General features: G+C 30.2%; 1 protein-coding gene across 2 annotated transcripts in view; it reads right to left on the bottom strand.

Annotated features, from left to right (window-relative positions):
• The window catches only part of LOC107438880 (homeobox protein cut), a 195416-nt gene that overhangs the window by 111437 nt on the left and 58990 nt on the right, over window positions 1-24989 (bottom strand). The window contains exons 2-3 of one of the 2 annotated variants that reach the window (XM_071185700.1): window positions 23389-23452; window positions 4562-4663 (exon numbers count right to left, since the gene is read on the bottom strand). In XM_071185700.1, the coding sequence (XP_071041801.1) occupies window positions 4562-4643 (82 nt within the window). In that variant the 5' untranslated portion in view covers window positions 4644-4663; window positions 23389-23452. The remainder of the gene's footprint in view (window positions 1-4561; window positions 4664-23388; window positions 23453-24989) is intronic. The other variant, XM_071185699.1, reaches the window with a different exon arrangement.

Below are 24989 nucleotides of genomic sequence, written 5' to 3'. Positions count from 1 at the left end.
TATTTTTTACGCTGAATTTTCTATTTAAATTAATCGCCATAAAAATGTTCGCAAAATATGTTTTTAAGCGTATAAACATAAATCATGCATAGCCAAAACAGTCTTCGACTAATTGTAAAAAAATAGAGAATTTCCAATTAACTTTAAATTAAAATTAATCTTATTAAATAACTCGAAGAATTTCATTTTTATTTAAAGTATTACATAAGCATAGTTTTTTAATCCTTTAACTTGCACAATATCAATGTTCAGCTCAAAAAAATAATTAACAACATTTATGGATCTTTTTGTGTTATAACTATATTTTTTTTAAACTAACAGGAATAAATGTACAGAAAAATGTTAGAGAATTCAGCAAGTAAAAAATAAAATAAAAATAAATGTTATTCTTTTTAAATTTGTGCAATCATTATTAGGACACTAGTTTCTAATGAGAAAGCCTCACAGAAAAAGAATGTTAAAGCCTTTTAGTCAATAAGAAAAATCAAACAAAACTTTTTAAAAAGCAATTTTGCGGTTTTTACAGAAATATTAATTATATCCGATTTTTTTTACTTTAGATGTTAGAAGGAAAAAGAAATTCTTTCAAAGATCTTTTGAATTCCGTTCTTTTTGCTTAAATTTATTTTCTTGCAATTTGCTCAGTAAAACGTAAATGCATAACAAGGCAAACAGAAGAAAACTCTTGCCACTAAATACTTTACATTTTTGAATTTTTTTCCTCTTTTTTAACGAAAAAAACTGAATGTCGCTTCACCTGAATGATTAAGACGCAGAAAAGGAATTTAATAAATTAAGAAGAAACGAGAAGTGTTAAGAGAAAAACATTCAATCGTTACGTTTTTACGAACCTAATTGCTTAAAAAGTTCATAGTTAAAATAGTACTCCGTCATTGAACTAGAAACAAATAAAAGTTTGTAATTATTCTTTAGGTACTTTTTGTAATGGTTTTTCCCTTTTTTGTTTAAATTTTTAACCAACTTTTTCTTACTTGAAAGGAAAAATGCTTTAGTTTTTTTTTCTTTATTCTATCAGTTTGTTTTTCCTTCTTTTATGTATAAAACTTTAAATTTTTAAAAAACGAAATAAATAATCATTGAAACAAAAAAAAATTATTATAAAAAAATGGTAAATGGTTATTACTTGAAAAACATTTTTATTTATTTCATTTTTCTGTTAAAAAATTTTTTTTCTTTACATTTCGTAAACATTTTATTTCTAATTTTTTCTTTTTAATTTTTTTTCAAATTATGTAAAAGCTATAAATAAAACAAGAAAAATCACTAAACAAGTGAAATTCATTTTGTTAATTTTGTTCCATAAAAAATGATAAAATTTTGGCATATTTTCTTTAAGAACTTTACATTTTTAACAATAAATTGAAAGCAAAATTAAGAATATAAAATTTCGCTAAATGTGTGTCTTTTTAAGATTAAATACAAAAGTTTTATAAGTATTTTTGCACCATTCAAAGTTCATAAACGTAGATAATTTATATAGTTGAAATTTACTACTCTTAAGGAAGCGTTAAGTTGAACTATGATATCATGTTTCTTAAACTTGATTCCATATATAATATTCATTTATATTTTTAAAATATGGATAATAAATTAAATGACTTTGAAAAAGTTTATAATAAATAAAATATAAATAATTATTTTCTTAAATTTATTATGGTGTAATTTTACACAAACTTTAGCGACATAATTTAAGATGTAAAACCTTAACATTAATGAACAATAAAAAATGCCCTTTTTTCCTCTCTAAACTTTTTAAATAAAACAAACCGAAAAAACTCAAAACTTGCTGAAATTTGCATTAAGTATGTTAGACTATAGGCACACAAACGTTATTAATGAGCTTACTTTTGACGCCTTAGGTAATTTGTTTCTATCTTTTAGTGGAAGCAAAAACTTTTAAGTTAAATTTCCCTCGCAGAAGAGAACCCGATTTCTTCTTAAAGGATAGAGCCATGCAAATTGAAAAATAATCTCTATCCCCCTACTTCTTATCTAGGTCCATAACAATCTACAGTATTTACTCTCTTCCTTCCAACATCCCCCACCTATTCCTAATCCGAAAAATTTCCGCAATTTTCTCACAGTTTAGAATTGTAGATGACTGCGAAGATAGTGAAAATTAGTCTTTAACATGCAAGTCCCGAATTAACAAATTACACGCTGGGTTCATCCGTAAATAAATAAAAAAAATAAAGGATGCTAGAAAGGAATAAAAAATAAAAAAAACTCCCCTTCCCCTTGCGATCGTATATTAAAAATCTTTCCCTTTATTATTATTTTTTTATCTTTGAAATTTTTCTTTTAAAAAATTCATTAGACTGATGCATATTGGTGGCGTGTAGTACTCCGTTAAGCAAATTCATTTTTATTTCCTCTCTGTTGAAAAAGTTTGTTTTTTCGAACTTTTTTATGTATTTACTTAATTTTTTTTCTTCCTTCTTTTTTTTTGCTCTCTTAAAGTGATGAATGAAGATTTGGATCAGGAAACCATCAGGTGTGTGCATTAAACGTTTTCTTCTTCCTCACCGAACTCTTTTTCTACGCGTTTCCCCGATGATTATTTTCTTATTATTTGCGAAGAGTGTGTGGTGCGGTGTGAGCATTGAATTTGACGGTCGTTAAGGGGTCGCTTGTTATACCAAATCTCACTCTCTAATTATTATGGCCAGATCTTCAAAATACCTATATTCTTTCATTCCCTCCCTCAACTATTTTTTTTCCTTCATATCACGCCGATGCGTTTTGTTTATTTATATTTATGCATGCGATTGCTCGGCGTAGGGTTATTATCTTTCAAATAAAGGAAGAAGATATTGGTTTTTGCGGTTCAGTTCACACCTAATTTATTCATTAATTTTCTTTAGGGAATTCGGCACTTTTTTTTTTGCCCCCCACTTTCTTTCGTGTGAATGATTTTTATTAACTACCTCTTCGCACGCGTGTCTTGGCATGTCATAAAAAGATGAGGAATGGAATATAGATACGCAAGATAATTAGAATTTTCATTGTTCTTTGAAATTCGCTGATAGTTTTTAGTTGAACATATGTCAAACTTTATTTGGTTTTGCCATTTTTTCACATTTAGTGGTACTGATAAATTTTGAAAATAAATATTTAGTGTAAAAAGGATTTGCGTATTTACCTAGTGGTTTCTATAAATTTGAATTACACTTTTAGACGTTTAGATTTCTCAATTTCTTGTTCAATTCACGATAGTAATAATAATAACTAGTGGGCTGCGGCCCCTGCTCTCTAACGCTCGCCAACGCCCGAAAATTGCTACGTAATCTTATATGGTTTGCTTCGCAAACCAAGCTCGCTTCTCTCGCTACTAACTTAGGTACATTGCAAATGCACAAAATTCTAAAAATTCAAAACAATCATTCAAATCCATATAACAACTTTTTTTTATTTTTTAAATTACATCTTTTTAATAAATACTAAGTCATTAAAATAAATTTGAATTCAAATAAAGACTCCTTTTTAAATGAATAACTAATAACAATAATAAGACAAATAAATTCGTGATATAAATCAAAAATCATCAAATAAATTCGTAATAATTCGTGAAAAAAAAAGCGCTTTCCACAAAATACTAAAATAGAGATCTATCGACAAAGACTACTCACTTCTGCCTAGCTTAATAGTATGAGATTGCCGCAGCTGAATTGTTATTTCGTTTTCGTTTTTAAAGCGCTATATGTTGAGCCACATCGGCTAGATTCGGCATGTGACATTTTTAGCGGCAATCATTGGTCGATTTTCTAGCGTTGCCATTCGGGGAGTTGTAATGAGGCTCAGCTAAGATATGTGCCACTTTGTGCTCAAAAGAGCCCTGGTTCAAAATTAAAACCCATCACACTGGGCAGAGATTTTTCTTTCGCATGTTTCATAACAAATAAAAACATTATTATAAATGTAATATTATGTATGTAAACAAATAAAAAGCATATTTAAATAAAAACAAATTTTTGAAAAATATTGTAAATCTACTTTATTCAAAGAATTCATTTTTATTTAAATACTTTTACTCTTAATATTTGCAAACTTTTTTGCTATAAAAATATCTTTTCTGTACATATTTTCAGGGCCTGATTTATCTAAAGGCCAGAGTAGCCCGGGGAAAGGGTCTATGTGGCCCTAAAATTTTCAAACATTTTTTTTTGTGTGTATGCTTTTCCTAAAGAATTATGAGTTAACAAAAATTTAAATATAGAAAAACACAAATTTACTAATATATCATAATTTACTTTTGAAAAGGTCAAAGAGTATTTTGTACACGTAAATTTGAGGACCAATGGGCAGACAAGAACCTTAGGATTTCTAAATCAGGCTCTGTATTATTGTTTGGAAACAGAAATATTTACTTTATTCTAAACAATTGTCACAACTTTGAAACTAAGCTTTTAATTTTTTTTAATAATATCAAACTTTGACTTTAAACATATAAGTGTATGCTTATAAATGAAATTTTAAATAATTTAAATGTTTAATGAAATTTAATTTCCAAAATTTAAAAAAAAAAAACTGACTCTCTTACCTGAAGCTGATTCACTAGCTTGAAGTTGGGAAAAAAGAGGCGGGGAAGGAGGAGCTGGTCCTTTACTATCGGCGGCGCGCATGACATAACACAAACATTAACCTGTAAAAAATAAAAAATATTTTTTTTTAAAACTAAATTTAAAAACTAATATTACTGCTTACCAAATTAATATTAATGTAATTTTGTTATTATATTTGCTAAACCCTTACACTGTTAGAAATTTCTCGGAAGAAATGGTTAAATAATAATTTATTGAATTGCTATTTTACCATATTTAAACAAAACAGTCAAATAACCGTAAATAACTCAGTTTAATACATTTCATGCAATGCCAATTTTACAAAGATGCATTTTAATTAATGATATTTAGTTTTAATTATTTATTGCAATTGAAAACATAAACTATTGATATGGATTTTATAAATTCTGTCTCATTAACACATACCTTAAAAATATTTATACATTGAAAAAAATATAATTATTTTAATATACGTTAATGATTATAACCATTGATTGATATAATAGCCTTGAAATTAAGTATAATTGGATCTTTTATGTTAAATATTAGATATTTACCTTTAATAACTTTCCTTTTTCATAAAAACTTTTAGTTACTTTATGAATAAATACAGTTATAAATTGGAATCGTGAAGAATTTTTGTAAAAACATAAGAATGTTTTATAAATGAATGTGTGGTATTATTTATGCATGACTTATTTTTAAAAAAAAATTATTTTCTAATTAAAATAGTCAATACAGGGAAAAAAGAAATGAAATATATCATTAAAATTTTTAAGGCTTTTTATTGTTTTTTTAAGTTATAAGCATTTATATGTTTTAGGAAATATTTTTTGACACACAGCAGGTACAGCATCTTTTGCATTAGTAGTTCTTCTAAAAAAATAATTGTTACTTGAAATTACAATTATTCAAGAAATAAAAAAATATAGAACATTTTCTACCGCTTTTTATTATGAATTTTTATAATAATATAAATTATGGAATTATACATTAATTGTTCCGCTCTTTTAGCAAAAAGAATGAAAAACATTAGACATTTTTTTCTTCTCTTCCATACAATATTCCTTACAACATTTAATCATAACTAAATTTATTATTTATTCTACTTATATTTCAAGAACTTACACTTTGAATTATGAGGATCAATACAAAATACCAATGATCAAACTAAACAAAAGCATAACATACACTTTTTGTGCATATTTTGTTATAATGTGTAGTAAAAAAAAATATTTTTCTTTTTCCACTTACAACTTACAGTACTTTATTAATTACTTCTTAAACTAATACCGCTATTAGTGATCATAGTAATCAGCTGTTTATAAAATCATAAAATAAGATTTTATCCCTTTCCTTTTCGAAATTTTTTATTAAGTTTTAATTCATGAAGAAATTTTCTAACAAATAACCGTCATACATATTAAAAGTAGTTTCAGTGCTTTCATTTTAGTATAATATAGATTTTGTCATTATTTTATGTAATTTGTAAATGGTTATAATAATCAATGAACCAAAGAACAATATAGCCAAATAAATTACTACAGTTTTTATTGTTTTCTAAGAATACTGTTTTAAATTGTTGATGATAAAAATATTATTTTTTTATTTGCAGTAAGAATAAAAATAATTCTTTTTAAAATAATTTATCTATTCTTTTATCTGCATAAATTAATCCTTACATTATTTTTTTTTTAAAAAAATAATCGTTGTCATCGATTAATCAAGAAATTTTAAATAAAACACAATTTCCATCGCTTTCCTTTCATAAACCTTTGCGTTATTACACTATAAATAATAGAAATATTTCCCCAATAAATTGCCGTTCTTTGTGTTCAAAAATAATAGAAATCGCTGTTAAGCGTATTCAAAAGAAGAATAGCGAATCAAAAGTAACACGAAAAAAATCAGAAAACTTTTTCATAAATCACGAAAGAGAGTCTATTTTTTTTCTTCTTCTTTTTACTCGGGTCAATTTTCTTCCTTTTAAACGGCGATGATGCAGTTTCTCCTGACGCAAAAGAAATTGAATAATGTAATTCAATCTGAAGCATTTAATTTTAAAGTCAATATTATTTAGAGGGAAAAAAAAAAGAAATAGATGGAAAAAAATCCCTTTTTCCCCCGTTCTCCCGTGATAAATACTCAGAAGAAAATATGCATGTATTGAGACAAACTTAGCCCCCAAATTCAATTATCTGGGAGAGAAGGCGTTTAAAAATCATTGCCGTTTTTCATTACTTCCCGTTTTTGAAAACCTCAGCTTTATATTTATCGTCGACCGTTAAGTCACAGGGTAAGTATTTTGAGATTTGAGAATGCACGCTGTAAAGGGGGAAGGTTATTTAAAAAATTTTCTAGGGGAATTATGGGACATGCAAGACAGTATCTAGATTTGCCAGCAGTTACATTCTTGTCACAATGGACTTAAGGAAGTTAAGAATAAAAAAAAAATAGTACTGAATCTAAACCAATGCAGTATCGAATAATATTAGTGGGGTCAAGAAGTTACGGCTTAAGTCTTAAAAAAGACTTCCTTCTATAATTGCAGTAGTAAGGCAAAATTAAGGGAGTATCTCTTGTAGGATTATCAGCCGTTATATTTTTATCACGATAGAATCAAAAAGTTAAAACTGAAAGTAGTAGTGATGTTAAGTCAAGAAAATATTTAGAATTGTCAGTGGTTATACACCGAAGAGCCATCACATTATGACCACCCTGCTAATGACATGTAGGACCACCTTTAGCCCTCAAAACTGCTAGCACCCGCCGTGGCATTGATTCCACAAGGTACTGATAGGTAGTCTGAGGTATCTGGTACCAAGCGCTCACCAATTGGTCCTGCAATTCCCTCGCATTGCCAGGGGTAGCGTGGCAGTACGAATTTGGTTTTCTAAGTAGGACCACAAATGCTCTATTGGATTAAGGTTAGGTGAATTTGGGGGCCAAGACATGACTTGAAAGTCACTGGAATGTTCCTTGACTATTCGACCTTTATGACATGGTGCATTATCCTGCTGGTAAACACCATCCCCCGCAGGAAACACTATTGCCATGAATGGGTGAACCTGGTCTGCAACTATGTTCAAGTAGTTTACCGACGTCAGGGATTGTTCTATGAGGATTATGGGTCCTATGAGGATTATGGGATATGTGTACCATGAAAACATTGTTCCTGGGCGAGAAACCATGAAAACCTGGACGAGCCCATTATCATAGATGGAAGGTGGTCATAATCTAATGGCTCTTCGGTGTATATTAATTTCGATTGACTCAGAAAGCTAGGACTTAAGTTAATAGCGCAGCAAGGCAAAGACAAAATTACACCGAAGAACAATTTTTTTAATATTTTATTTTTTTAAATTTTGTTTTCTGCTGAATCAGATTTTTTTGTAGAGCTTAGATAGTTTCGTATCGTTGATTTCAAATCTGCAACCGGTTCTATAGTCGAAACGTACATACTTAAAAACGTTATATAATCGAGGGTTGCAGAAATGTTGCGACAAACTTTTAAGAGAATTAGAGCTAATAGTCAGGATTAAAATTGCACAAGAACTCATTTCAGGAAATGTCGTCATACGCCTCTAGGAGAACTTCAATTTTGCAAACTGTTACTTTATGGGCTTCGGAGCAGCTCAAAATGGGGAAACTCTCCCAGCCGCGTACGGCGACATTTCGAGGTATGGATTTCCATGCAATATTGATTCTAATGATGTGCTCTAACTCCTTTAGTAGTTTGTCGCAACATTTACTCGATCTCCTGTTCTATATAAAATTATTAAACTTTTACATTTCGACAAAAAATAAACTCAAAATGTCATTTAAAAAAGTCTGTAGCTTTAAGAGCAAAACTAATTTTGGATTCGAAATTTCCACATCCCAATTATGCAAGATCAAGTACTCACACAATTACAACCAAAATTTTGTACCTAGTGTTATCTACTTTTATATTTTTATCACTGTGGACGCAGGAAGTTAGGAAATGATTAAGAAATAAAGCAAGGCTAAGACAGTATAGAGATATGAACAGTTATACTCCTGCCATGATAGAATCAAGAAGTGAGGACCTAAAATTGTCCTGAAGCAAAAACTGAACACTGTCCAGAATCATCAGAAGTTATTTTCTTAAAGCGCAAAATCGTAATAACTTAAAATAGTGTTGGAACTAGAATTTAAAGTAGTAATGAAGCAAGGCCTAGATGAGTTTGACGTTGTGCTCTGGCCTCTCCGAAGCGAAAATAATTCAATTAACATTCTAACTTATGTGGGTAAACTTAGCTCAACTTAAACACGCCATTTTGCTTATGAACGTCATAGGCCACATGTGTGGACATCCGTGATCTTCTTTTTCTTAAAGTGCAAATACCCAATTGGATACCTGCAAGTGACATCATCATAGGTAAATCGCGGCATTTGTTGGTTTAGAAACCAATCAGGTTCGACCCAGACACGTGACGTCGCTTACAGGTATCCGATTAAATATGATTTAAATCACAGGGTTAAGCTTAATTAGTTCACGTCTTCTCGCGTTGCAAATACCTAAAATCTTATTGTGTTTTCAATTTTTATTAATTAATTAAAATTTTTATTAAATAATTTTTTTTAAATATTGATTCTGATGCTATCAAAATGGAAAGAAAAAAAAATTGAAATGCGTTGACTTAACCCGGTAATGTTTCAATCGCATGGATAAAAATCAGACTCCTGTCATCCATTATCCGGGAGCAGGCCTTGAAAAAAGGATTTACCAAGTCCGGGCGGAGTTATAAGCAAGGAATGCGCCGCAATTGTTATGGCGCGCCAACTTTAAGATACGACAATACCGTATGATGAGAATTGAGAATTGGTTTTGGTATTTTCTTCTAAAAGGGGGACAGGGGATGAAACTTTTATAAAATAAAAAAAAAATAAAATAAAAGAGGTTGAAGGAAAGGAAGAAGTTAATGGGGAAATTTTGGGAAGAAAATCTTCCATAGAGTCTCCCCGATGAAACTTTTATCGCCAGAGACCTTTTATGCGAAGGTATTTATTATTCCCAGCCACTTGTCTCTCTTTTGTGACAAGTCTACTCGTAACAGGTTTTTCGACACAAAATTTCGCTCGCGCCTTTTATATGCAAAGCGCAACCGCTTGGTTTTGAATAAAATTACTCGCCGCCCACCCCTTTGCATCCCCACCGTTCGAATATGGCACGAGAAATAATAATAATAGGGAAGAAAAAAGGTATAGGAAAGAAAGAGAGGTAATTGAAAGAATCCGTGGCGATCCGGGCCCCTTCCAGGATTCATTATTTCCATGCCACGCGCGAAGAATGAAATGCAGGATAAAAACCCGGATCACGCTTCACTAAACGCAGTCCCAGGTGCCGGATCCGGACTTTGTCCGGTATGCAAAAAAATTCAGCAGTGATGTTTAGATATAGAATTTTTCCATTAAGGCAATAAAGGGGATGGGAAAAGGTGATTTATTTTAGGGGGAGGAGGGAGAGAAAGGATTTTTGAGCATTTAAAAGGAGGATTATGTCAGGACAAAGGATCTTTTTCTGCAATCCATGTATGAGTAAGTCAGGACATTTCTTGGACATTTTTGGGAAAACAAGCCATTGGTAGGGGGGGAGTATGTTAATTATCTGATTTTTTTAAAATTAAAATCGAATTATTTTTAATTAAAATCGAATTTATTTGTGAAATATGGGAAAATATTTGAAAAAAAATGATTGAATTTTTAAGTCTCTATTGTTTGCGTGAATAAGTAGTGCAGCTCATAAGGTTTGAGGGAAGATTTTGAGAAAACAAAAAAATTATTGTGAGTGGTCAGAAATTTAATTAAAATTCTTACTCTGAAATTTATTTTTAGTGCGGGAAAATCGAATATTAAAAAAAAATTATTGATTTTTATCTAAATATCTTTTCTTTTTGTAAGTTTTAATAATGTATTATGGACATTTTTTGGACAACAGGAAGGAATCAAGATGTGGAATGCAACATTTTTATGTCATTATAATTTAATTTAAACATTTTGTTCCATTTTCGATCATTATCTTATATAAAGATATAAATACCAGCCCAAAATTATATCAACCAAGACTATATTTTTAGCATGTATCACATTACATATTATCCACATATTACCCACCAGATGGAAATTTATGAATATTTTGGCAAAACATGTAGTAATTTGATTGATTTTAATTAAACTTTTATTTAAATAAAAAAAATTAAATATTTTTTGGAATTTTTAAGGCTGTCAAACAATAATTATGGTAAAGCAAAATCGAAAAAAGAAATGAAATAAAGGTAAAAATTATAAACCTGAAAGAAATCGACTAGAAAGTTTCTTAATAGTTATTTTAACTTATTTTATTACATTTTGTACGTAGCATTCTGATATATTTCATGCATTTGGAATTTTTTTGGGGAGCGAGGAATTATTTATTCAACTGATATTTTTCGCTAGATATTGTATTTTTTCAAGTTAACTTAAGAATTCCTAAAATTATGGAATTATAATTTTAAGAGTTGTTATATTCTACAACATAAAAAAAAATATCTCTTAACTGCAACCGTCCTAAGATGGCAAATTGACTTACTTTTCTGTTTTAGTATAGTGTAGTACCATAGTATCGTCGTAAATATCATAGTACCTCATTATTAAGTTTAAGCAGTACTACAAAAAAAAAGCTGCCTAAATCGTTCTTCTCCCAAATCGTACCACAGCCGATTTCTAAGAAAGCATTGAATTGAGAACCCTCCGGTGAATAGATAAATTGGGAAGCTCTTTTCAACCGGGCGTAGAAGAGTTTAAGAACTCTATACTTGTGTTAATTTTCAGTCTTCAATGTAATTTATGAACTACCTGTGTAAGGATAAAGCAGAACTAAAGTAATGTTCAGATTATTAAGAGTATCATATAATTGTTAACTAACTTATTCTGTTATGTTCTACTAATTTCTTTGCTAGCTGACTATTGTTTGAAGAATGGAATAACACTTTGTTAATAATACGTTGGCTAGTTGCCCAAATCACACCTCGTGTACAGCTACTTATCAATTTCAACTACTGAAAAAAAATCAATTTCCAAGTCATTTAAATTGTACTAGAACCAAACTGTCGCAAAATGGATGAGAATAATTTCTTGCACCTAGTACTAAATTTCTCAACTCTTAGAAAGAAAAAGAGAAATTGAATTGGAGAAATATACGAGAAATCTACTTGACAATCAGGAGACCAAACACACCTACACCATCTCGTCTTGCAGTTTAAACGAAAAATGATGATAAATTCTTAGAGTGTTCCAAAATGAGTATGACTTTGGGGACGGGTGGTACGAACTAGCCAACCGATTTCCTTTATCGTATAACTTGTACTCCGGCCAAAATGAATTATTTTCACTTTGAGTAAAAAAGAAAAAGTCTGGTCAAATCTACCAGAATACGGTAATATTTACTGTGTTTCCATGGGAACACCAAAACGCTCCGTACATTTATAGAAGTGGGTTTATAACAAATTTAGTAGAATTAACAATAAAATACAGTTTTTTAATGTGTGACGAAATTTGGTAATTTTATCGTACTTTAGAGCATGGCATAAAAACCATGTAATTGGTTAAATTTACTTTACAGCTCTGTATGTGTGTGGTAATAACAGTGCCGGATTAAGCGCACGCGGGGCCCTAGGCCATTCAAATTTCTGGGGCCCTTAGATAAATTTTTTTTTCATCGTACATATTTTATTTATTCAAATATAGAATTAATTATATATCTTTTTATTTAAGGAAGCGTATTTAAAATTAAAATAAATAATAATTTATTAAATTTTACTTTATTTTGTTAAATTAGAACTAAAAAATAATCATAACATTTTATAATCATAACATATATATTTGAAATTGATTTTTTTTAATAATCATTGCTTTTTTTAATTTTTTAAAATTTATTTTCAAAAAATCCATTTTAAGGGGGCCCCTGGCCATGGCTTAGTGGGTAATCTGGCACTGGGTAATAAGAGCTATAATTACTGACTGCACAAATATTATTACCTAAAAAATAATATTAATGGCCAAAAACTGTACTTCATTATTAAAATATTTCGAATGTTATTGTCTGAGATTTGTGACAGATAAAAAATTAAATGTGAAAAGTTGTACGATTTCGGCAACTGTCCACTAACAGGGTTCAACTCGCTCCAAAAGTTTTTTTTAAAAAACTGAACATTTTCCGAAAGAAAAAAAATCAAAACGAGACAAATGATTAATTATAACCGTCGTAATAGATTTTTTTCATATGGGAAATGAAATTTCAGAAATTAATTTAATTTCGCTCTGTTAATTATTCTTCCAACTCCTGTGATGCAACCATTTCCTCACGAGAAAGGGTGAATATGAAACTGTAGACACGGTGATATTACGAATATCGGTATTAATTAATTTCCCCAATTATGATCTCTACCCACAGTTCATTATTAAAACATTCATTCATTCTATATTCATTAGTATACTTCATTATTAAAATATTTCGAATGTTATTGTCTGAGATTCGTGACTGATTAAAATTTCAATGTGAAAAGTTGTACGATTTCGGCAACTGTCCACTGTTCAACTCGCTCCAAAAGTTTTTTTTAAAAATTGAACATTTTCCAGAAAAAATAAATCAAAACGAGACAGTTGTAGATTTTATTTACGACTATGTCAACTTTCATCTATCAAAAGGTACCTCAAGATATAATCAAGTTGACATGTGTTATATACTAGTGAATTGATATTTAATATTTATAGTGGTTGTTACGCCACAAGACAAATGAAATTAATTATAACCGTCGTAATAGATTTTTTTCATATGGGAAATGAAATTTCAGAAATTAATTCAATTTCGCTCTGTTAATTATTCTTACAACTCCTGTGATGCAACCATTTCCTCACGAGAAAGGGGGAACTGTAGGCACGGTGATATTACGAATATCGGTATTAATTAATTTCCCCAATTATGATCTCTACCCACAGTTGAGGTTGGAGTGAAGGCTTCAGTGTTGGTAATGCATGGTGTAATTGAAATAATTGCCAGCAATTCCCCCACATAATTGCTTGTTGTGTCCGAACTGCTTTTCCACCGTAAATGCTGGTTTACCATTCCCATCTGTCACACCGGTCGGGGAGATCTAATGGTGATGCATTTAATAGGCGAAATGGTATCATTATTTTCGAAATGCGCATTACCGTTAAACAGTCACAATTCCAAAGGACACAAGTTTGGAATGGAAAACTGGGGAAGTATTACTTAGTTCGGAAAGATGACAGTTTCGGTTAAACATACAACATTCTGGAATTCTTCTGATATACTTATTTTTGTAAGAATGAAATAAATATATATCAGATGGTGAATTTACATACGTTTTGAAAAATGATAATTGAAAGACTTAGGGTAGTCTAATGATAAGCCACACGTTTTAAAAGGTGTTGTTTTACATCAAATTGTATCTTACTGCTGCTTCCTGTTACACACTTTACTAGTTTTTGGAATTCCCTCAAAAGTAAAGCAGGGGTCTGTTTAGAAGAAATTTGGGTCCGCTAACGGACCCTTCACAAAATGATTTTTCTTTTAATCGGACCCTTCACAAATTTGTTTATCTTCATTATTGTTTTGTTAATCGAATAAACCCTACCCAGGGCAGAAAACAAGAAAGATGGATGTAAACGAATTAAGTTTTGTCTTCGGCAGACGATTCTTCCATTATTCGTCCGAAATGAATATTCTGCGTTCAGCAGTATAGGCTAAATACCAAATATTTATATGTTGCATCTCTAATTTAGAAGCAGAAATTGCTGTTTATTTTTGTAAATTTAATTTTTTTAATTATAATTTTACAGTGCCGAACATAATCTTGTATCTATTTACAATTTGAAAAAACTCCTTGAAAAAGTTTCTTGCAATAACCGGACCCTATTTGCACAAATTCATAAAATAGGACCCTGGTTGAAAGAATGTGAGTAATTTTTTCACAATTTCACGAAAACCGGACCTTTCACAAAATGTCTGGACAGACCCCTGGGTAAAGGCGCAATACTAAGAAACAGCGTATTGCCTACCCGGTTATCATGGTGCTCTTGAATAAAAACGTTCTTCTAAACAAATTAAAAATGTGGCTTGTCATTATATTGCTCCAAGTCTCTTAGGTTTCAAAGAAAAGAAAGAATAATTTCCCCTCTGAATAAAGAAGGATTAACTGATAGGTTTTACTTCAATTTATCATCACTGAACAAGATAACTATATCAGATAAATAAAGAATAAAATAAATATGTCAGATGGTGCCTTTACATCTATTTAAAATAATGATATTTCTAAAGCTTGGGGTAGTGATAAGCCACATTTTATGGAAAGGTGACTTTTTTATATCAAATTATCCCTTAATACTGTTTTGTCCCTTAATAATGTTTATATCAAATTATCCTGTTACATACATCACAACTATTCGGAATTTGCTGAAAGATAACGCCAAAATGTTATGAAACAACGCAATATCTACACGGGGATTACGTTGCTTTTTGATAAAAAACGAATTGTAAATGTGGCTTGTCATTATATTGCTACAGGTCCTTTTAGATTCAAAGAAAAGCAAGAGTAATTTATTGATATGATATGCCTCTTAATAAAGAAGGATAAAGGTATAGAATATTTTATTTTATCATCATCACTGAACAACCTACGAAGTTTGTGAATTTAAGTCACTAAATGTTCTTCATGTAGTTTTGAACACAAGAACATAGTACGGAAAGCAAGAATCTTTCAACTCAAACATTGTCAGATGCTTGTCATCGTAAGGAACTTAAAAGGTTTAACTATTCCGAATTTGGTGTGCTTGGAGAAGGAAACCATAAAAACCTCACATGGTCAGCTCGATGACAAGATACCCCTAGCCCAAGATTGAACTTCCCGGGATTATTCTACATCATCAGTGTGATGAAATCATCCTAGATATCCATAATCAGAGGTAGAAGAAAAGTCCGACAGCCATAGCCTGGACATGAACCTGGGTTACCAATGTCAAAAACAAGTGTTTAACTCCCCAAATCTTTCTCGTTTTTGAGTTTTCATATCCATTTTATTACAAGTATGGCATCTATATTACATTTTTTAAGAATACATAGATATTTAATATTTCAAACATTCCAAATCATTAAGATAAAGATCCTATTTCTTTTCTTTTTTTCTAATACAGCTTTACTTTTCCACCTATCTTCATATTATTCAAATTCGAAAAAACTCTTTTAAATCGCCTGGCTCTTGTTTTTCATGTATTATTAAATTATTCCTAATAATAAGGCGAAAAACAAAAGTTCAGTGCCTGCCGTTATTAAAAAAAATAATAATAATTCGTAATGAATAAAAATATATGTAGCAGAATTGATTTCGTTTAATTTTTCGATTCAGTTTGTTTCGTTCTCTGATATTTTTTATTAAAGATAATGGCTGTTTTATGAATCAGCTAATTAATGTCTACAAAAGTGAAATTTTTTAAGCAAATCTGGTATTACATTCTAAAACAAAATATAACCAAAAGAGGAATATTTTTGTCGATCGAATAAAATGGTGGTGTTTAAAAATTTTAAAATATTAATGCTTAAATAGAAGGAAGAAAAAAAAGGAAGAAAACTTATTTTTATGCAGTAAATAGCGTGGCATATAATTATATCTGATTAATTCTGATGCATGTTGATATGTTAGAACATAATTTGGAACTAAGAATCATAATTTTTCTTAGTTGAGAATTATTATAAATAAATTCTTTGAATGTTGTAAGGTTTTTGATGTAGGTCAGAAAACTTTCAACCTTTGATGGGATATGTATGTTTATTTGAAATGAAATTCCTATTTAATTATAACTGTTCATTACATATTTAACTGTAAATATTTATTTATTAGCATGCATTTGAAGACTAATATTTGTTCTTCAAAAAAACCCCCTCGGAGTTTCACTGTTTAAACAGTTTTTGCCTCTTGTTAAATAAAAAACCTAACCTTGGACTATGTGTCCTGATTTACTAATTTTATAGAATAAAAAATTATGACGAAATTATTTAATTAAAGAACAACAAATTTTAGGACTAAATTTTATGAAAAAGCAAATTTGTTGTAACCTGGTTGCTATTTTTATTCTGCGTGATAGAAAAATTTCATATCTGATCTAACACAGGTCTGAAAAAGATTCAATTGGCTCATTTTATAGGTATGTTTTAACATTTAAATAAATAAAGGATTACCTGAATTCTATTATAATATCCTTAAGAAAGATGAAAAGAATATTTGAAATATTAAAAAAAAAATTCATATTTTTAGAAAAAAAATCTATAACTGAACGCAAGAAATAATTTGGAGTACAAATATCGTACCTAAATAATGCGCAAGCGATTTAGGCAATTCTTGAGAATTCCGAAGCTTAAATCTGAAAGAGTGTTCTAATTGTTGACTCGATCTTAGTAGAACCACAAAGATTCCAATACGAACGTTCCAGCCAGAACACCGAAATTGAACCCACATTTCCTAATTCTTGTTATTGTCCCAAAATTGCTCCTACTCCCAGATTCAAAGTCAGCGAACAACCCTTTTAGAAAACGAGTGCTCATCCGATTTCTAATCCTTCGAAGAAGAATTGAAAAGAGGTGTTTTGGGGGAAAAGGAGAGGTTGATCACTAATTGCTACAATTATACACGGCGCTACCCTTAGAAGGGGTTAATGCTTAACTTCCTTCGAATTTTGCCCACCTTCTCATTTAAGGGTGTTGCACAAAGGTGTGGGGACAAGGCGCTTCGGACGAGAACGAATTGGCATCCCCCTCATTATTTGATTCCCCCTTTTGTCATCCGAACGCCATTATCGGAGGGTCCGTCCGTCCGGAAATCGGCAACGACCGAACACCCCTGAGTTTGTTTAGTCTCCTTCGGAAATGTTAATCATCGAATCCTCTGTTGTAGATTCGAACAAATGCTGACTCGTCATTTGGGTTAATGATTAGAATGAATGAAGGAGAGGGTTAGGGATGTGAGAGACTAAAGTATAACGACGTTTAGTGCAGTGTGAAGCAGTGGTTTAGTGAATATTTTAGAAGGTATGTTCAGTGGGAAGATGAAGTAGGCAAAGCCTTTTATCGATTTATCTATTTATTTTCGATCTATCTGTTGTAAATCAATCTATCTATATATATATGGCTAGCATAATAAATAAATACAAAAAGAAAAAAAAAACACGAAGAAAATAAAGAAAAACAATAAGTTTTATTTACTGCGCACAAGCTGCAAGTAAATAGAACTTATATAATATAATAAGTTCAAAATGGAAAACATGGAAAAAATTACAGAACAATGAAAAAAAAAAGGGGGGGGAGAAGAAAAATAATAGTAAAATTAAAAATAATAAGAAACCGAAGAAAAAAATAATAATAATAAAAATAATAGTAAAAGGAAAAAAAATAATAAAAATCTGGAAAATAAAAGATATAATCTTTTCATCAGCTCACACGATTATATCCGTAAAAAGGAGTGCTTTCTAATATTGTATCAATATAGCCAAAGCAAAATATATCAATGCAATAGTGTGAGGAGCATTAAAAAAAAAATTTTTTTTCTTCAAAATTGTTTTGGTTCAGATTGCATGGAACCATGGTTTCGTCTGCACCATAAAAACGTTTCAGCAATTTAATGATTTAGTGATATCATAGTTCAAATTTACACAGATATAATGATTTAACGTGGAACTGACTATTCTGAGAGTGTAAGTAGATCTCAATGTACAGTGGAATTAAAAAAAATCTGAAGAAGGAATCTTTCTGAATAACTCTTGATCTCATGATTGGATTTTCCAGTACCAGAACTCAATCTTTATGGTTCAGGGTTGTGACCTCAAATATGGAAACTAATTAGAGCAGAAGATATTTTAAAGTACGAAATCAGACACAAAACGCAGTTTCTTTGAATAAAAACACCTTTTTTCCCCGACGGATTTGGATTTCTAACCATCAAATAGCCTCAATCAGGGAAATATGGTCCCAAAATTTTGGTTCGGACAATGATCCAAAGTTTCTAATGTTAATTTTACTTTTTGGACATTTCGCCATATCTCGAGAATTTCCTAAGCTCATCGAAAATGTTTAAGCTCACGATTATAAAATTCACTTACAAAATAATTTTTAATAAGAATAATGTAAAAAATAATTTTTAATATTTATAATTTTTTTATTATTTCATTTGATATTAGTGGAAAAAAGTTTGAACTGAAGGTACACAAATTTTCAAATTATTTTAAAGAACAAATGCAAAATACAAAATTTGCATGACACCAGTGAATGGTTAATGAGAAATCGAAATTTTTTTTAATAAAGCCGTACATTTAAAATTCGATTTCTCAGCAATTATTCCACCGATTTTATTCAAATTTTGTATTTGAATGAAGCATTGAACCGATTTTTCTAAGAGTGAATGTCTATGTTTACAATACATATTGGTTATGCTTTTGAAAGAAAATTGACATTTTACAGAACAGTATAAAATTCCCAAGAGAAGTATTATAACTTTGTTTATATAAAAATTATTCTTATTATTACCATTCCTCCTGTGGAAAAAGAATAATAATTTATAAGATCAATACTGTATTTCATAAAAAAATTCAATCATTTTGAGAAAGTTCCTAAAATTTGACTCGATTTTCCTCAACAGCCCGCGTGTCAATGTATAGGTAGCTTTTCCTTAAGGCATTTCATTAAATTGCAAAGGAAGGTAGTTGCAGGAAAGGGGAGAGTTTGTGTTCGCTCCCTATTCGCATTCATACATTCTTTAGGTTGCTTTTCGGCAATGTCTTGTTAAATGTTTAGTGTAGCTGTTCCCAATTTCTTTCGGCTACGGAACCCTAAAAATGTGACTCTAAATAAGTTGTTTTGGCGGAACCCCGACTTAATAAATTAATTTACTAGGGTAAATGTAAACGTTATAACCTATAAAATACTATTTTTAAGATATTTAATTTGAGTAATGAAGATTTTTCATCGTTTTGTCATTAATAAACTCAATTTAGGTTTTACATCCAAAAGTTAAATTTACAGTCCTTGTGCTGTATCTAGTCTAGTTATTAATTTGTTTTTGGTATATATGTTACCGGCAAAGTATGAAACGCCGGCATTCTATAAAATGACTAGGCATTGTATATAATGCCAGATGTTTTTAGGCAAGAAGTATTAGATACTTTCCCTAGGCATTGTATATAATACCTAGGCATTCTATAGTATGACAAATGCTATTTAGGCAAAGTATGAAAAAAGCGTCCTGATGAGGTTATTATGTAAATGATGCTCATTTCTCAAAAATAAAAATGTTATTCTGAAAAAATAATGCGAGTGCCATTAAAAAAAATTTATTCAAAATGCTTAAAGAAAAATGAAAGTTGTACAAAGCATAACTTATGCCTTCTTATTAAGGGAAACAAAATTTTCGTATAAAAATTGACATTTAAGTCACAGTTATTTTCAGTTTAGAAACATATATTGCACAAAATATCCATTTCATCACCTTCACTTGCAATGGCCACAGAAGATTTTCTACTTTGCCGGTTTCTCATTTGGCATTCTATAGAATGCCTAGGAAATGTGTGAAACATAAACCATTTCATACATTGCCGTCTAGTTTTAGGCATTATATACAATGACTAGGCATTCTATAGAATGCTGGGATTTCAAACTTTGCTGGTAACATACATACGTAAGCTGAGAATGAATAAAATAAACCAATTTATGGTTTACTTCAAAACGAAAACTTAAAAGAACCGCTATAAACGTTGAAAATGGTTATAGTGAAAACTTCTTTCTTTATTAAAGAATTTAGTTATTTTATTTTGAATTGAAAGCCGTATAAGAAATACCAATGCATTATTTTATAAATGCTTGTTCTTTTCATAGTTTGTTCAGTATATTGTTAATGGAAATATTATATTTTCTCTTCAAAAATACCACTCTGTTTCATTGGTAATTTCACAAAGGCAAACGAACTATTTTTAAATTATAGTTTGGATCTAAATATAATCAGATGCGTCTAAAGTCATCACTGGTTATAAAAAGGTTCTAACTCACAGAACCCCTTTAACCTCTCGCTTACGGCGTTTAGCACGTCATTCTGGTCCATTTTTTTTTTGTACCAGCCCCTAAGCAAAAGTTTAAATGTTAGCGTAGTTTTACTTACATGACTTATTGATTAGCTTAGTTAGAAACTGTGGTTAGTCGGAAAGTAAATTGTTTCTTTTTGCTTTCTATTCTTATTTTTTTTTTGCAATCATTTTTTTGTTACATGCTAAATGGTTTAAATATTATTTTCTCAATTGTTAAAATGGTTACTGCTATTATATTATCATATGATTCTTAAGAAAAAAATATTGATTTTTTTAAGGAAAACAATATTAGATTTTAATATTCAATTTCAATTAAATAAGTTTGGGATAATGTGTATATATATCCCTAACTTATATATAACATAATATACATTCCAATACGAACGTTCCAGCCAGAACACCGAAATTGAACCCACATTTCCTAATTCTTGTTATTGTCCCAAAATTGCTCCTACTCCCAGATTCAAAGTCAGCGAACAACCCTTTTAGAAAACGAGTGCTCATCCGATTTCTAATCCTTCGAAGAAGAATTGAAAAGAGGTGTTTTGGGGGAAAAGGAGAGGTTGATCACTAATTGCTACAATTATACACGGCGCTACCCTTAGAANTTGTTTTTATTCATGTACTAAAAGTATTTCCTTAAATGCAGGATTAATTATAGAATGCAATGTTGTCAAAATTGCTATTTAATAGCAGAAAAATAAACTTATTTCCTTATTTGTTATATCTTTGAAAATTGTACCTAAAATTGTAAATGCATTGTTAGAAAAAAAAATTAATTTGTTTTTATTCATATACTAAAAGTATTTCCTTAAATGCAGTATTAATTATAGAATGCAATGTTGTCAAAATTGTTATTTAATAACAGAAAAATAAACTTCTTTCTTATTTGTTATATCTTTGAAAATTGTATAAAAATTGTAAATGTATTGTTAGAAAGAAAAATTAATTTGTTTTTATTCATGTACTAAAAGTATTTCCTTAAATGCAGTATTAATTATAGAATGCAATGTTGTCAAAATTGTTATTTAATAGCAGAAAAATAAACTTCTTTCTTTATTTGTTATATCTTTGAAAATTGTATAAAAATTGCAAATGTATTGTTAGAAAAAAATTTATTTGTTTTTATTCATATAATAAAAGTATTTCTTTAAATGCAATATTAAGTATAGAATGCAATGTTGTCAAAATTGTTATTTAATAGCAGAAAAATAAACTTCTTTCTTCATCTGTTATATCATTGTTGTTGTTGTTGTTCATTTACGTCGCACTAGAGCTGCACAATGGGCTATTGGCGACGGTCTGGGAAACATCCCTGCGGATGATCCGAAGACATGCCATCACAATTTTGATCCTCTGCAGAGGGGATGGCACCCCCGCTTCGGTAGCCCGACGACCTGCACGCGAAGTCGAGCACTTTACGGTAGCACAGTTTAACGAGGACCAATACCGCACACCCTCGGTCCCTACGCAGACTGATCCAAGTGGTCACCCACCCGCACACTGCCAGCAGTCAGTGATGCTTGACTTCGGTGATCTGTTGGGAACCCTGTCTTAACGATCAGTCCACTGCGGGTCTTGTTATATCTTTGAAAATTGTATAAAAATTATAAATGAATTGCTAGAAAGAAAAATTAATTTGTTTTTATTCATGTACTAAAAGTATTTCCTTAAATGCAGTATTAATTATGGAATGCAATGTTGTCAAAATTGTTATTTAATAGCAGAAAAATAAACTTCTTTCTTTATTTGTGATATCTTTGAAAATTGTATAAAAATTGTAAATGTATTGTTAGAAAGAAAAATTAATTTGTTTTTATTCATGTACTAAAAGTATTTCTTTAAATGCAGTAATATTTATAGAATGCAATGCTGTCAAAATTGTTATTTAATAGAAGAAAAATAAACTTCTTTCTTTGTTTGTTATATCTTTGAAAATTGTATAAAAAAGCTAAGTCGAAACTTTATTTAACGCGTTTCGTCTCAAACAGTTTATCCTCTAATAATGATAAGATGTGCAATAATGCAATTCTTTTCAATCCTCTGATATTATATTTAAATATTTTTCAGGCAATTTTATTGCATATAAGCAAATAATTCTTTAGCGTTTTTATTGTTTTCGTGTTATGTTCGTATTACATGGGCATATATAGTTTGCAGAAAACTGGGATGGGCATAGTAGGCTTTGGCTCTCAATGGACTGCCAGGGCACTGTTTTATTTATTTCTTTATTTATTTTATCCAAATATGTTGCTTACACTCAGTTATTTGTGTTTGAAAATTGAAGGGTTGCTTGCTCAAAATCTCCCCCTCTTTTTGTATGAGTTAAAATTTGGAAATTTTATCGTAAAACCTTAGAGCATAACATAAAAACCATTTATTCGGTTAAATTTACTAGTCCGTTTTGCATTTTTTTACTAAATACGTTGTAATAAGAACTGCAATGTTGAAATTCAGTATTTCCAGTAAACTGTTATCATATGAACGGACAGATTACTAAATGAATAGTTTAAATACTGTATATTTTGGTTTTATTAACCAGAAATATGGAATTTTTTTACAAGAAATATCTTTAAAATACAGTGCAGTATTTTTTCGTGTTTATTTAGTTAAAAATCTAGATTTTAGTTTTTTTCAAATTATACATTAATAAAAATTTATTTACCGTTTTTCCGTCACTTCTTAATTTTCATTTTAAACTAATTTCAGTATGGTATGGATTTCTTCCTCTGTGGAGAAAAAAAAAATTATAGAAATTTATTTTAACTGGTGATAAATATAAGTTATTATGGAACAATTTAATTTTAATAATTATTATTACATAGTAAACTAATATCTTATTATTACAGGAAAATTTTTTGTGAAACTGGCAAACATTATTTAGAGAGTTGAACGCTGAATAACTTAATAGTATAATTAAATTTAAACAAAAAACTTTAAATTAAAATGCTTGAATATTTTATTGAAGCATTTAAATAGATACAGGAGGGATTATTAAATTATCCATACAAAGTTTGGAGCAAAATATATATATATATATAAAAATACTATTTCGAAAATTTTCATAAATATTTTGAAAGAATGTAAGTGAGTACAAAAGCAATATTCGTTTTTGTAAGCGCAGCATTCGTAATACAAACGGATAAATAAATCTAATAATTAAAGTAGCATAGAGATATTGAAGAACTATAATTCATCAGCGCGAGTTCATCAACAATGCATAAGTAACCATTTTTTACATGAATTTTACATCCACCCTTCCTTCACGTTTACATTCGTTCCAACTGTCACGAGCCATATCCCACCTGTCACCCGATGACCCCCTCCACCCACGCACAATACCTGAACCAGCTCATACATTTTAACAAACCTACCCTGAATACTTGATGATGTTTTATCGGACAGGGCAGTAAATTGAGAACTGACCAATGAATTACAAGATTCCCCCACTCTGTGACACTCTCATTACAGAGATGCCTCTGGTCAGCGTAGAAACAAAACAAAAAAATGTCATAATGGTCAACGGGAGAAGTTAATGGAAGCACTTGGTCTGATAATTGACCATCACAAGGCGGTCGTGGCGTTTGTCATCTGGATTCGTTAGTTGGGAATGTCCCTGCAAGAGGGGAAAAAAATCCCTAATGCAGGGATGTTGTTTTTATGAGGCTATCGCTCACATGGTTTCTGCTGACTGACTGACAGATCCTGTTGGAGATTCGATGGTGTGAGGAATATTCAGTTTTTATGAAAGTATTCTTATAATATGTTTACAGTTAAGGATGTGTTCCTACAAATAACAATAAAGTCTTTATTTTCACAGTATACTTCTTTTATTTATGAGGCTATTTTTCGGAATCTAGGTCGTTATATGTAAGCAATATGCTCTAGGCTATGCGTCTAGTAAATAATATGCTATTTTTCAACTGATGTGAATTAGTTGAAGATTATTTATGACTATTAGGTAAATATTCGTCCATCTGTAATTATTACGAAAATTGAACAAAATGTCCTTAAGAAGAGAAGCCACATTTTTGTGAAAAGGAAAAGCGGTTGTAATCCAGTTTTTCAATATTAGAAAATTTACAAAAAGCTGCAATATTTGGCTAAAAAATGTATGGAAATTCAACATAACACTGGTCCCGCAGTGGACTAAAGACACGGTTCCCAGCAGATCACCGAAGTCAAGCATCACTGGCTACGGTCAGTGTGCGGGTGGGTGACCACTTGGATCAGTCTGCGTAGGGACCGAGGGTGTGCGGTATTGGT

This window comes from Parasteatoda tepidariorum, chromosome 9, assembly GCF_043381705.1.
Source record: "Parasteatoda tepidariorum isolate YZ-2023 chromosome 9, CAS_Ptep_4.0, whole genome shotgun sequence".
Taxonomy (NCBI): domain Eukaryota; kingdom Metazoa; phylum Arthropoda; class Arachnida; order Araneae; family Theridiidae; genus Parasteatoda; species Parasteatoda tepidariorum.
The sequence above is the reverse complement of the archived record's forward strand: the minus strand, read 5'-3'. Positions and strand labels throughout refer to the sequence as shown.